Source organism: Primulina huaijiensis, chromosome 1, assembly GCF_012295235.1.
Source record: "Primulina huaijiensis isolate GDHJ02 chromosome 1, ASM1229523v2, whole genome shotgun sequence".
NCBI classification, from domain to species: domain Eukaryota; kingdom Viridiplantae; phylum Streptophyta; class Magnoliopsida; order Lamiales; family Gesneriaceae; genus Primulina; species Primulina huaijiensis.
The window spans coordinates 23,080,054-23,093,068 of record NC_133306.1 but is presented as its reverse complement, the minus strand read 5'-3'; the positions used below and the strand labels follow the sequence as shown (position 1 = coordinate 23,093,068).

Genomic DNA, 13,015 nt, shown 5'->3' with positions numbered 1-13,015 from the left:
GTCCTGTTATTTGTTGGTATTTCATGTATGTAATTAAATTATAGTCATGTTTTCTTATGAAATCCATATTAATTACTTATGTGCATAATTTTTTTTATTTATTATTTTACACTTTTTTCAAAATAGATCATGAAATTTCACCAATTTTTTTTGGTATTAGAAGACGTGCATGTCACGAGGATAAATATGAAAATATTCTGGATAGACCATTTTGTTGTTCGTGTCAAGATCAAAGAGAAAAGGATAAACGATATGTTTGTATTAAATCTCATCGTCATGCAACTACCGCCAAAGGCGGGATTGAACTGTATGGCTAGTCAAGTTAGTGGACATGAAAAATGTTGGGTTTATTCTTGGAGATTACAAAAACTATTTACATCCACAAAGAACAACATATATTCAGATGAGAGATAACGGAGGGGTACTTGAATATTTACAAGATATGCAATCGTATGATCCGAACTTTTTTTATGCAATTCAAGCTGATAGCGGTGATCTAATAACTAATATCTTTTGGGCGGATATATTTTGTGTTTGTGGTATGTTTTGATACAAAATATAGGAAAAATAAAGATGGAAAGAGTTTGCACTCTTCGTCGGTATTAATCATCACAAGCAAACAATAATATTTGGTGCAACATTATTATACGACGAAATTGTTGAAATTTTCATGTGACTTTTTCGATACTTGTGCTAAAACCATGCATGAAAAAACACCAATAACCATGCTCACTGATCAAGATGCAGCAATGGCAAAAGCTATGGTAGAAAAATGGCCCCAAACTTATCATCGCTCGTGTATTTGGCATATTTATCAAAACACATGGAATGCATTATTTTATAAGTATGATCTTCAAAGCAATCAATGAATGGAGAGGTTGTTTAAGATCAAGGAAAAACCGTCGCTTGTGTACTAAAGGCAAACTTTTTGTGCAGATATGACCACCACTCAACAAAGCGAGAGCATGAATAGTGTTTTGAAAAAATATGTAAATTATAAAAACAATCTTTTATAGTTTTTTCAATATTTTTAAGAATTAAATGATGATCGTCGCTACAAATAGTTGAAAGCTAATTTGATGACAAATCATATTGTTCCAATAATGTCTTTTCCGATTGACATTCTTAAGATACTGTAAGTGTTCACAAACACAAAACTTTTCAGTTATTTCATAACGAGTTAAACAAGGAACACAATTCACACTTGGAAGTTTTTTGTTGAATCATAAATCATATCTCATTACAAGATCAGACTTTTAAATAAACAGTAATAACATATTGTTACATATGATTCTTCTGATGATAAAGTTTCTTGCAGTCGTACAAAATTTGAGTTTCCTCGAATTTTTTTGTTCTCATGCACTCAAAGTTTATGCTTTCAAAATATTGTGAGAATTCCTGAGTTTTAGATTAAAGAATGTGGATGAAACACGCAAAAAAATAGATCGTTGATTCTTCTATACAGCTTTCTTAAGCAAAATCATATTCGGATAAAGAGGAAGAAGATGTAAAAGTAAAGATCAGGATGCGTTAAAAAGAGCTACGCCTAGAGCTTGCAAGAGATCTTATTCTTATTCTTTTCTTATTCTTATTGTTAAGGTGATTGAGGAAGTTGACATGAGTTTGGGAAACAGAGGAATGTCCAAGCAAAATGTCAGTCTCAAAGTAAGCTAAGGAAAAACAGAGTTTGGAGAATGAGTGCAATCAAATTACAGTGAAAGGGATTTGATTATTTGATTTATCGTATTTATTTTGATTTTACGTTTCTAATTTAATGGATGAAAATAATCAAATACAGTTTGTTAAATTCTTATTTTGGTTTACTAAAAATGATATGGAAAGACTTCCCTTTTATTTTTTGAAATGTAACAAGGAAATAATTGACACATGCGTAAAGCTAATATAAAAAAAATTAAAAATATGTTACAAATTCCGTTTCTCAAATATTTAATCAAAGGCGTCTTTATAATAATTGTTTTAAAATACTAAATTAAAATTAACAAAAATTTTAAATCCAAATAGGTTATTCAAATTTTTGTGTGTAATTTGGAGAAAACCAAACTCAGAGGGTCAAAATACGAATTTACTTCATTGTTACGTCCGCCGAAATCTCAAAATCCATCCGTCGAAGCCAACCACCCCACATTTTCCGAACCCAAAACATTTTCTCCTTCGGAAAACCGCAGCAAATGGCAGCCTCCACCGCGACGACAGCTTCAATCGCCATCGCAAAGCTCTTCACTCCATCCTCTTCCAAGTTCAAACAACCCCTTTGCGCCTTCTCCCAGTTCAAGACTCCTACCTCCCTCTTTTCCTCATCTTTCGCCGCTCTGCCCGTCCACCTCCACCGCCGCACCCGCCCTCGATACTTGAGATTCTCCACTGCTCCTAAGATCTCCGCCACGATCTCCGTCGGTGACAAGCTTCCGGACGCCACACTCTCCTACTTCGACTCGTCCGACGAGCTCCAAACCATCTCCATTTCTGACCTCACCGCCAAAAAGAAAACTATACTCATCGCCGTTCCGGGGGCTTTCACTCCGACTTGCTCGCAGAAACATCTTCCTGGATTTGTGGAAAAAGCTGCCGAGTTTAAGGCGAAAGGTGTGGACACTATTGCTTGCATTTCGGTCAACGATGCATTTGTGATGAAGGCGTGGAAGGAGAATTTGCAAGTGGGTGATGAAGTGCTGTTACTGAGCGACGGAAATGGGGATTTTACGAAGGCAATTGGTTGTGAACTGGATTTGAGTGATAAGCCAGTGGGGCTGGGTGTGAGGTCGAGGAGGTATGCTATCTATTTGGAAGATGGGGTTGTGAAAATCTTGAATCTGGAGGAGGGTGGTGCTTTCAATGTGAGCAGTGCAGAGGATATGCTCAAGGCTCTTTAATTTTTTGGTTTCGGTTCAACTTCTGAGATTGAGTGCTCGTTTTTCATTCCAGTTCTTTTGAGTTTTGATGATGAAGTGACATCTTACTTTCTTAGTTTAATAAATTGGGAAATTATCATCTGGAGAACTGTTATCATGGATCATGATGCAATGCTAAGGCTTCTTGTTGCGCATGATTTTTAATGGTTTAATTCGTTGCTTGTTTGTCTTCTACTATTTTAATCCATATGCTTGGATTGATCGGTTCTTGTTTCTATCATTGAACCAAGAAAAGCCTGTAGGACAACGAATATGCGTGAATATAGGTGCATATGAGCTATTGCTTGTCTATTCAAATCCACTCTTATATGTAGAATTGACTTTCTTTGAAAATGTTTTCTGTTGAATGAAGTTTGTTGTGTCTAGAAGCCAGTGCTATGGAGTATCCAAAATTTGACATACTGCTTTTCGAAGGACGTGTTGGAAAACTATATACAGCAAATTCTGTATTCATAGTGTTCTCTAATATCCAAAATTTGACATACTGGTTTATCTCGTATGTATATGTATTTAAGCTGATGCTTGAACGACCTGAGTGTAATTGGCACACATGACCATATATTGTGGTCTTGAGTGTGTTCTTAAAGGTGTTGTCCAATTGCTTTATTTCATGAAATATGTGAGTGATTCTTCTAAATTGGTTGGGACTAATGGAATTTGAGGAGTTACTAGTAAAATTTTGAACCTGATATTGTTGGTTTAGAGTTCAAGTGTAGATACAGGCTTCATTAGTTGATTCCTGGTCTTGAAATCAGTTTGTTATAGCTAAGAAGCACTCTCCTTGAGTCCTTGATGGATGTGGGATGCTCAGATTTTGTGGTTCGGTCATGAGACCACGATTGTTGGATATAATGGGAATATTCTTAGCATGACCTAAGGTTTTATTTGGATTAATGAATTTTGAATTCATGGATCTCACATATATTTTTGTTGTTTTAGAGAAGTTAAGATTATAATTTTCAAATCTGTCTTGTATTTTTATATAATGTTTCATTTAATTAAGATGGATTTCAAGATCATTTTTTATATAATATTTCATGTTAATTACGATGTATTTCAAGATCATCCATTAATCGAAGTATTTGAAATTCATTATATTATTTTTAACTAATGTACAAATAAATAATATATGAATTTAATATTTAATTTATGGTTTCATTGTTAACAAATGAAATTATTGAGTTTATAGTCAAACTTATGTGATCTGCGGCATAAATAAAGTGGCCTTCTGGAGAATCTCAAATTTTGGTTTTTCCTCTTTTTCTCGAGACTCCGGATAATTTGTGGTTTGAGGTGACTAGCGTTTTGTGGTCTATGATACCCAAATTATTCCATGCGCTGATTACGGTTTCGCTATTTTGGTTGTGTTTAGTTTCTCTACTTGGTACACCGTCAGAGTAAAACCATGAGTTGATTAATTATTTAATCATATGGGAATTTCGAATTCTGACTAGAAATTGTCATTTTAATTGTATGATATTGTCCATCTCTACTTTTATCGGGGAAGAATTATAAAAATTTGGGTTTTGTTTGGACAAATATTGTTTAAATTTGAAAGAATGAAGATGTGAATACAACGGAGGAGTGGATGAGCCAAGTGGTTATTGATCGGCCCGTGAGCTCATGGGTTCATGAGCTCACTTTGGGATGTAATTACGTCAAATTCAATCGAATATGGAGACAAAATAAGGTTTGAATTCGAGCTTGATTTGAATAATGAACAATTAAATATTTGTAGCTCAGATTTAATTCAAATTAGAGATCGAATAACTGTGCTCAGCTTGACACATATTAGCATTTTTGAAAGCTCGCTATAAAATAAAATCTCAAAACATTCTAAATATATTTATTTAATATATAACCATGCTAAAATAATAAAGCTTAAGAGTGCTCGTAAATTATTGAACAACGTGATTTGGGTATGAATCTGCTCAAAAAAGTTTATTTTGAGTTTGATAATTTCATATGCAAATCTTATATTTTTAAAACCGACTTCAAAAACACTCAAATTACACCCGATTCGTTGGTTCCTCTGGACTTTTTTATTTGGGTTTTGATGTGTCAATGTTTGATTTTTATAAAGTTGAACATAAACTATACAATCATGTCATAAATAAGGAATTGGCAATGTTTGATTCGAGTTGAGAAAAATCTCAAGTTGGTCCGAATCTACATCTTTTATTTCCATTTCTTACACAACACCCCACATGATTTGCAATATTTTTCATACTCACCACCATATTCTCTTAATTTTCAAAGTTATCCAAATTTCTCGAGTAACACCCATCTATCTTCGCGGAATACATGCCCTCGGACCGGAATATTGAATTACCTTTCGGCCTGCCTTTTTTTTTCACGAATCACGACTGCTCAACAACCTTAGCATGTGAATCGAATGGGACACACTCATGGTTCATGATGTTTCTTTCATGTGACCGTTTCTTTTTATTTATTTATTCACTTTTAAAATATTATTATTATGTTAAATATACTTGAAAATTTTACTTTTTACTCACTTATTTAAGTCCAAGACTCATGAGATATCGGACTCAAATCTGTATATTGCGGGGATATAATTAGAGTATGTTTGTGAGAGAATTTGTTATTTTAAAATGATTTAGAGATTAATTTGAAGTGAGCGATAAGTAAAAGTATGGAGTGTTTTAAAATAAAAATATAAAATTAATACAAACTAAAGTTTGAGTGCTTTTCAAACTTAATTTCTATTAAAATGACAACAATATCTTTAACTTAGAAAACATTTATATTTTTTTAATTATTTAAATTTTGGTAATCACACCATCGACAATTTATTTTACATTTTGAATATTTTCTATCAAAATTATTTTTTTATGGCATGAATGCTTTAAAATTTATATAAGATTGATAAAATTTAAAAAAAAACAATGAAAACGTTTGTATAAATACACAAAATATGTAAAAAATAATAATAATTATAGAAATGAAAATTATATAAAAAAAAGCATCATATATTTTTTAAAAATTAATGTTTTTAATAGTATTATTGGAATTTTATGATTTACATTCAAAAATCTTAAAAACTCATTTATAAATAAATTTAACATTTTAAAAAATCTCGAAAAAATATTTATAAAAATTGAGAACAATTATATAATATGATAAATATTTTAAGAATACAAATGTCAAATTATAATTTTAAACTATTAACAAAAAATCAAAAGTAGAAAAACATTTCAAATTTGCTTATAGCTTTTGGTTAAAAATCATAGAAGTTGAGTCAGAATATGATATTCACATACACCCAAAATACTTACCGCCGACTAGAAGATAAAATTTATTTCTTAGAAACTCTCTCAAACACTCTTAAATAGCTCGGACCAGAAATTTTCTACCCCATTATATCTAATTAACAAAAAAAAAAACTTATTATCCCTCTTCCTTCAAAAACACCAACAAACAAACATATTAGTAGAATATTCCTGGGATATTTCCTTGTTTGGTGGCCGCTGTGAGTTGGATTTTTTGGAAAATAAATATTTAAACCTCCTTCAACTTAATATAATATTCATATTAGTGGAATAATTCTCAAAACTAAGTTGTAATAAGACAGTTCCTTTGTATCCCAGTCTGACGCGGATTTACATGTAACTTGGGGGCCGTGAATTTTTTTAAAAAATTATTATTATATACAATGTGAACATCTTCGATGCAATCAAAACTTAACTTTTTTAAAAAAATTCACTCTTTTTTCGTGTTGAATTTTTTTAAAAAATTATTTAACAGATAATTTTTGGACTTCACAATAAATTTTAAAAATATGGTGTAAAACAACAAAAAAAAAGAACGAAAAAAATGAAATTAAGGTTCGTAACTCCCCAAATTTTTTAAAATCATATTGCTATATAAAGAAAACTTTTTTCTGTATGTTTACATATAGACGTGAGATCCTTCCATTTTTCACACTTAACTCAAGGAACATGTCTTCTAGTTCTCAATTTTTTTCTTTCGTTATTTATCATGTCTAAATAAAAACTCTTTGGAAATTAACACACATATCACAAGTCTGAAAAGCAAAATTGGTGAGCCTCATTAGAAATTGGTAGCTCCGACAACGTCACACACTGTCGTCACTTAGTATGCGACCTCCCCAAACTTTAAATCACGAATATGCCCCTGATTCTAGTTTTTCATTTTTACGAATGATAATCGAGAATCTGAGTTCCAGGTTACCATTTTGGTTTTGAAGATGATTTTTTCGATACTATGTAATAATTTATCTAAACATAACATAACTAATTGAACATCTCACTCAGATTGTGAGATTGGAACCCAAAATCATCAGCGTCTTTGGATCTCGGCCTTGACACTAAATGAATACCTATCATTTACAATTTTGAGAGAAAATTCTCATTTGAATTCACAGTTAGGCAGGAATCAGTCTGGTCAGATTGATAATCATATCTATACACTTGGATATAAAAATTTATTTTTCACCGACATCTATTACAAAACTCCACCGTCATAACGAAGTATTTTTGTTGGTATTTTTAATAACACAAAAACTTCTGTGGAATTGTTTCAAGATTCAATTTTGTGTGATAGATCTCCGATCCGACCCAAATCAAAAAAAAAAATATTAATTTTTATATTAAAAATATTATTTTTTATAAAAAAATATAGATGAGATTGATCCATATCAGACAACACTTTTTAATAATAAGAATTGTCCATGATTCATAATAATTATTTTAACATATTTAATTGTGCCAAAATATGGAATATTATAATAATGATAAGAACAATAATGAATATGACAGTGGCCGGGTTCGGATTGGGACAGGGGGTGCACTCTGAAGTACGTAGAATCAACAGTTTCAGGTTAAACAGCACAGCAACTTTAATCAAGATCGAACCAACGGCTGTGATTAAGCCTAATCTCTTCTATAAATACGTGTCCTAATTTCCCCAGACCTTCTTCGGTCTTCACTTCCAATTAAAAGCATTCAACCTAGATCCAATCTCTCTCTAATGGCGACTATCAAGAGCGTTAAGGCCCGTCAGATCTTCGACAGCCGTGGCAATCCTACGGTCGAGGTTCGTCCTTCTCCCCACCCAAATCTCATAGCCTATCTTTATCGATCATTTCCGAGCTTTTGTCCAGTGGGTTTCATGAGATTTGTTATTTTTATTTTCTGAAAGCTCCATTTGAGATGTATAGACTTGCATATTTATTAATTATCTGTAGTTTATGTTGTCGAATTAATGTGAAGAAATCGTTGATTTATTTAAGAATTGCAGATTTTTGTGTAATAACGATGTTTAGTGGGTTCGTGCGACTGCAGGTTGATATTCATCTGTCGAATGGAATTTATTCTAGAGCCGCTGTCCCCAGTGGTGCATCCACTGGTAAGATATACTTGCATGCATTAATGTCTTTCATTTCTACTATATTAGCGATTAATCGTTCGTGATTATATTCGTTTGCATGATGCGGATTCAATGAATCCGATCTTCATATTCCTTGATTTGTTATAGTGCCTTAAAGTTTCAAATGTATTTGGTTTATGTGGTATTTATTTTGTCAATATTTAGATTCTATCATATTACATCTCTGATCTCGCTTAATGACGTGTCTGCTACACGGCGGGCCTTGCACCTAAGGTCTGCTATCTCCGTGCACCTTGCTGCACCTTGAGCTTTTAGTAACAATGGGTGAAGTGTATTTTTGGTGCACACATCTTTAAGGGTCTCACATTCAACATTCTATTGCAGATATGGTGTGTATTATATTTTATTATCGTTGACAGTAAAATAACGTACCCGGGAGCATCAACACCAATGATTAATTGATTTTCTTGATATAGTTGCTATAATTGAGATCAAAGATGTGTCATTATTTTTTTTGATTAGTTGTCCAATGATTTTTTAATTGACCTTCCGTAAAATTCTTCAGGAATTTATGAGGCTCTTGAACTGAGAGATGGGGGTTCTGATTACCTTGGAAAAGGTGTCTCTAAGGTCAGAATTTGTTGTCAATTATTTATTACCGGCCTTTTAAATTTTGCCGACAAATTGCTTTTGTTTTGATGCATTGGATATGGTCATGCAGGCTGTTAACAATGTCAATTCAATTATTGGACCAGCCCTAGTTGGCAAGGTTTGCTTTGTCAATTTTAGCATGAATCTTGTTTGTTAATTGAATTTCATCTCTAAAATTCTGTGTAACCTGCTGCAACTGAGCCAATTATGCATTCATTACAGGACCCAACTGATCAGACTGGCATTGATAATTTCATGGTTCAACAACTCGATGGAACTCAAAACGAATGGGGTTGGTGCAAGCAAAAGGTATTTTTAAGGCATTTATAACAATCCAAGCGAGGTTCTTATTTTATGAAATAGTACTTTAATCAACATTTGTACTTTCCAATTTTTAAGCTTGGAGCAAACGCCATTCTGGCTGTGTCTCTTGCTGTGTGCAAAGCTGGAGCTGCTGTCCTCAATATCCCCCTGTATAAGGTAGATTGAAGTTTATTTATTGTTACAACAGGTTGTGATCAATTTCTAGCTTGGTAGTACAAATATGTTAAAGTAATTTTATCAATTTTTGGTTGTGTTGTGGAATCAGCACATTGCCAACCTGGCTGGCAACAAGAAGCTGGTGTTACCTGTTCCTGCATTTAATGTCATCAACGGTGGATCACATGCCGGAAACAAACTTGCTATGCAGGCATGTTTTTCTTACATATGAGCATTTGTGATGTTTATCAAGAGATTAAATTTTAACTTTTTTGTTTACAGGAATTCATGATTCTTCCTGTTGGAGCTGCATCATTCAAGGAGGCCATGAAGATGGGAGTGGAAGTATATCATCACTTAAAAGTAAGTGTGATCTCGTTTGACATAATTGAATCCCGTGATGGTATATCATCACTTAAAAGTAAGTGTGATCTCGTTTGATATAATTGAATCCCGTGATAATTAATTTTGGATACATTTCAATTAAATAATTATGTTTGTGTTTGGTTTTAATGGAAATTATGGTTCTTGTAACAAAGTCGGAAGCTTGTGCAATTGTCCAATTTTAAGGATGTAAAGAAACAAATTTTCTAGTCCTATTCCTAGTGACCTCTACGTTCTCACTGTTTTATCTTTTTTTCTTTCAAAATCATGTTGTGGTTTTCTTCCACTGACCAAATGCTGGGTACTTAATTGTATACTCAGATCAGTGCTGTGTTTCTGGCTGGAAGTGTGCATATGAAATTTGATTTTTTATTGGTCAATAAGATGATTCCACGTGGCTGTGTATCATCTTGTAGCAATAGGAGCATATGGCGGTAGCTCAATGTATAATCCATGGTCGATTGACTAATTTAATTTCCATCAATCTTTGATCTTAGAAAATTTGTGGGACACCTTTGAAAATTATTTCACTTTTCAGTGTATCCTTAGATAATTTCATCATTTCAATTTATAAGCTTAATTCAATTTTTAATTTTTTGTTGTGAGTGCACTCCTAGCTACACTGTTATATTTCGATTTTAACCATCAATGTCCTAAACGTGCTTCATTAAACCATTTCATTTTAAAAAAAAATTCAGTCTGTTATTAAGAAGAAATACGGTCAAGATGCCACCAATGTTGGTGATGAGGGCGGCTTTGCTCCGAACATTCAGGTAACTCTCTTTAATGGTGCCACTATACTTGTGCTTCCATGGTATGATATTTTACGAGTTTCATTATTAGTACTTCAGGAAAACGAGGAAGGTCTCGAACTTCTAAAGACAGCTATCGCTAAAGCTGGTTACACAGAGAAAGTGAGCCCTTTCCTGAGATCGTTTCCCCTTATATATTATTCCTTTGTTTGAGTTGCTTATTAAATGTTTTTTGAATGTGTAGGTTGTTATTGGAATGGATGTTGCTGCATCTGAATTTTATGGATCAGATAAGACCTACGATCTCAACTTCAAAGAAGAGGCAAGTCCCAAATCTGAATTCTTGACTGCTATGTGGAATTTGTCATGAGAGTGGACGAGCGTTGTTGCTCATGCAAATTAAACATTTAAAAATTGCTTGTGCTGCAATACTTACATGTTTTTTATTGTTCTGGCCAGGGCAATGATGGCTCACAAAAGATCTCAGGTGACCAACTCAAAGACGTATACAAGTCATTTGTAGCCAAATACCCGATCGTCTCGATTGAGGATCCATTCGACCAGGATGACTGGGGGACCTATGCGAAACTTACCGGAGAAATCGGTGCCCAAGTACAGATTGTGGGAGATGATCTCCTCGTCACTAATCCCAAGGTGATTTTTGGCCTATGTGGCTCATACTTCTACATTCGCAGTGGATACTCATTACTCATTCATCGTAGTTAAGTATTTGCGCTGGTGTTTTTTAACCTTTTGGTTGTATCCATGCTGCAGAGAGTGGAGAAGGCGATCAAGGAGAAGACATGCAATGCTCTTCTTCTCAAGGTATATTGTAGCTATTTCATGTTTCATATTCCTAAAAGTGATTGTGTATCATGTTGGATATGTCTCGGCCAGGCAGATACTTGGAAATTTTTTATCTAAACTTAAAATCTTGGCTGTATCCAACATGATTGATCGTGCCAAATATGACAATGGCTATTTTTAGAAAGTTGAGGGTTTTTTGGAAGCAATTGTGAATGAGAAAAAAAAAAGTAAATGTGGGTAAGAGCTATTGAAAAGGGTGATTCGGTGTTTTTCTCATATGTGGTATCATATTGTTTGCTGTCATTGTGTATCATATTGTTTGCTGTCATTGTAATACATCACATCATACATAGAAATTACAGCGTATAATTGTTGCGAATTTTGCTTAATTCTGTGCATGGTATTTTTATTATTACTATCGGACACACTTGTGTACAAACATTTTACCTTTTCACATGTAATATAGTCTCTCTCTCACGTGATGTATTTTAAACTTTTGAAATAACCATATCTCGTATCCATGTCCCTGTGTCTATATCCGTGTCAGTTGTCACGTAACTTGTAGTTCTTACTTTCTCCATGACACTAAGTCCGTTATTCACCTCTCAGCACCTGAAATTTCGCTCTATTTTGATTTGTCTGACTACCAGGTTAATCAAATCGGATCGGTGACTGAAAGCATTGAAGCTGTAAAAATGTCCAAGCACGCTGGCTGGGGTGTGATGGCCAGTCATCGCAGGTATCAGCCTTTGATTTCTGTATCAGGGCAGATCTATAATATGAGAAGGGTGAGATGATAATACGATCTATATTTTGTGGATGCAGTGGAGAAACAGAGGACACTTTCATTGCTGATCTCTCTGTTGGGTTGGCTACGGTAAAGTCCATTCGTAACTCTTAATACCATTTATTATGCCCAATTAATGCTCTGTTGTTGTCCAACGGACCCAGGAACTCCACTGGATACTCAGATGCTGTAATATTGACATCCCTTTCTTGGACAGGGCCAAATCAAGACTGGAGCCCCATGCAGATCAGAACGGCTTGCGAAATACAACCAGGTAAAAGCTTCACACTTCCTACTCCACATTTTACTTAGTTTTCTCGTTTCTTTTAAACTTCGATGATGTAGAACAAACTTTCCCAATATGATAAATGCAGCTGTTGAGAATCGAAGAGGAACTCGGCTCAGGTGCAGTATACGCCGGAGCTAGCTTCCGTGCACCCGTTGAGCCGTACTAAACATGGTGTTGAGTAGTAAGATGGACTCGTATGAATAATGTCTGTGAATGATGAATCATCCTCATAGATAACCGAGACTTGTTTTTAATATCCAAAAAAGTTTTGTTCCACCTTCATCGAGATTTGGACAGATGTAATCCGAAGACTTTAGCTTGCATCTTACATCGGAATATCAAGTTTTATTTTCTTTTGTTCCTTTGCTTCTTTCTATGTTATGGAATTCGGTTTGTGAATTTAAGCTTTCCGGGGGAAGTCCCTCATTAATCGATACCAATTTCGATTGACGCCAAATATGTTATATTCAGATCATCTCCTGATTATTTTAGTGCAGCTCTAAAAACTAATATTTTAAAATATTTCATATTATTTTATTTACAATAATTATTTTAAGTTAAATTA

At 33.7% G+C, this 13,015-nt stretch overlaps 2 protein-coding genes across 2 annotated transcripts; both read left to right on the top strand.

Moving 5' to 3' along the window:
* The first annotated feature begins 2,094 nt into the window (after window positions 1-2,094).
* On the top strand, window positions 2,095-3,092 carry LOC140985848 (peroxiredoxin-2E-1, chloroplastic). Its single transcript, XM_073453804.1, has one exon. The coding sequence runs from the start codon at window positions 2,190-2,192 to the stop codon at window positions 2,889-2,891; it is 702 nt and encodes a 233-aa protein (XP_073309905.1). The 5' UTR covers window positions 2,095-2,189; the 3' UTR covers window positions 2,892-3,092.
* A 4,695-nt stretch (window positions 3,093-7,787) lies between these two features.
* On the top strand, window positions 7,788-12,807 carry LOC140985841 (enolase). The gene is made up of 17 exons (XM_073453796.1): window positions 7,788-8,006; window positions 8,255-8,318; window positions 8,866-8,930; window positions 9,022-9,069; window positions 9,174-9,260; window positions 9,351-9,431; window positions 9,541-9,642; window positions 9,714-9,794; window positions 10,514-10,588; window positions 10,667-10,729; window positions 10,812-10,889; window positions 11,027-11,221; window positions 11,342-11,392; window positions 12,025-12,113; window positions 12,200-12,251; window positions 12,379-12,435; window positions 12,536-12,807. The coding sequence occupies exons 1-17, from the start codon at window positions 7,941-7,943 to the stop codon at window positions 12,614-12,616; spliced, it is 1,335 nt and encodes a 444-aa protein (XP_073309897.1). The 5' UTR covers window positions 7,788-7,940; the 3' UTR covers window positions 12,617-12,807.
* Window positions 12,808-13,015: the final 208 nt, after the last annotated feature.

Coding starts and splice junctions, on each gene's coding strand:
- LOC140985848 (XM_073453804.1), top strand. CDS start 2,190: ATGGCAGCCTCCACCGCGACGACAGCTTCAATCGCCATCGCAAAGCTC.
- LOC140985841 (XM_073453796.1), top strand. CDS start 7,941: ATGGCGACTATCAAGAGCGTTAAGGCCCGTCAGATCTTCGACAGCCGT. Junction 12,114..12,199: donor GTGATGGCCAGTCATCGCAG/GTATCAGCCTTT, acceptor TTGTGGATGCAG/TGGAGAAACAGAGGACACTT. Junction 12,252..12,378: donor TCTCTGTTGGGTTGGCTACG/GTAAAGTCCATT, acceptor TTTCTTGGACAG/GGCCAAATCAAGACTGGAGC.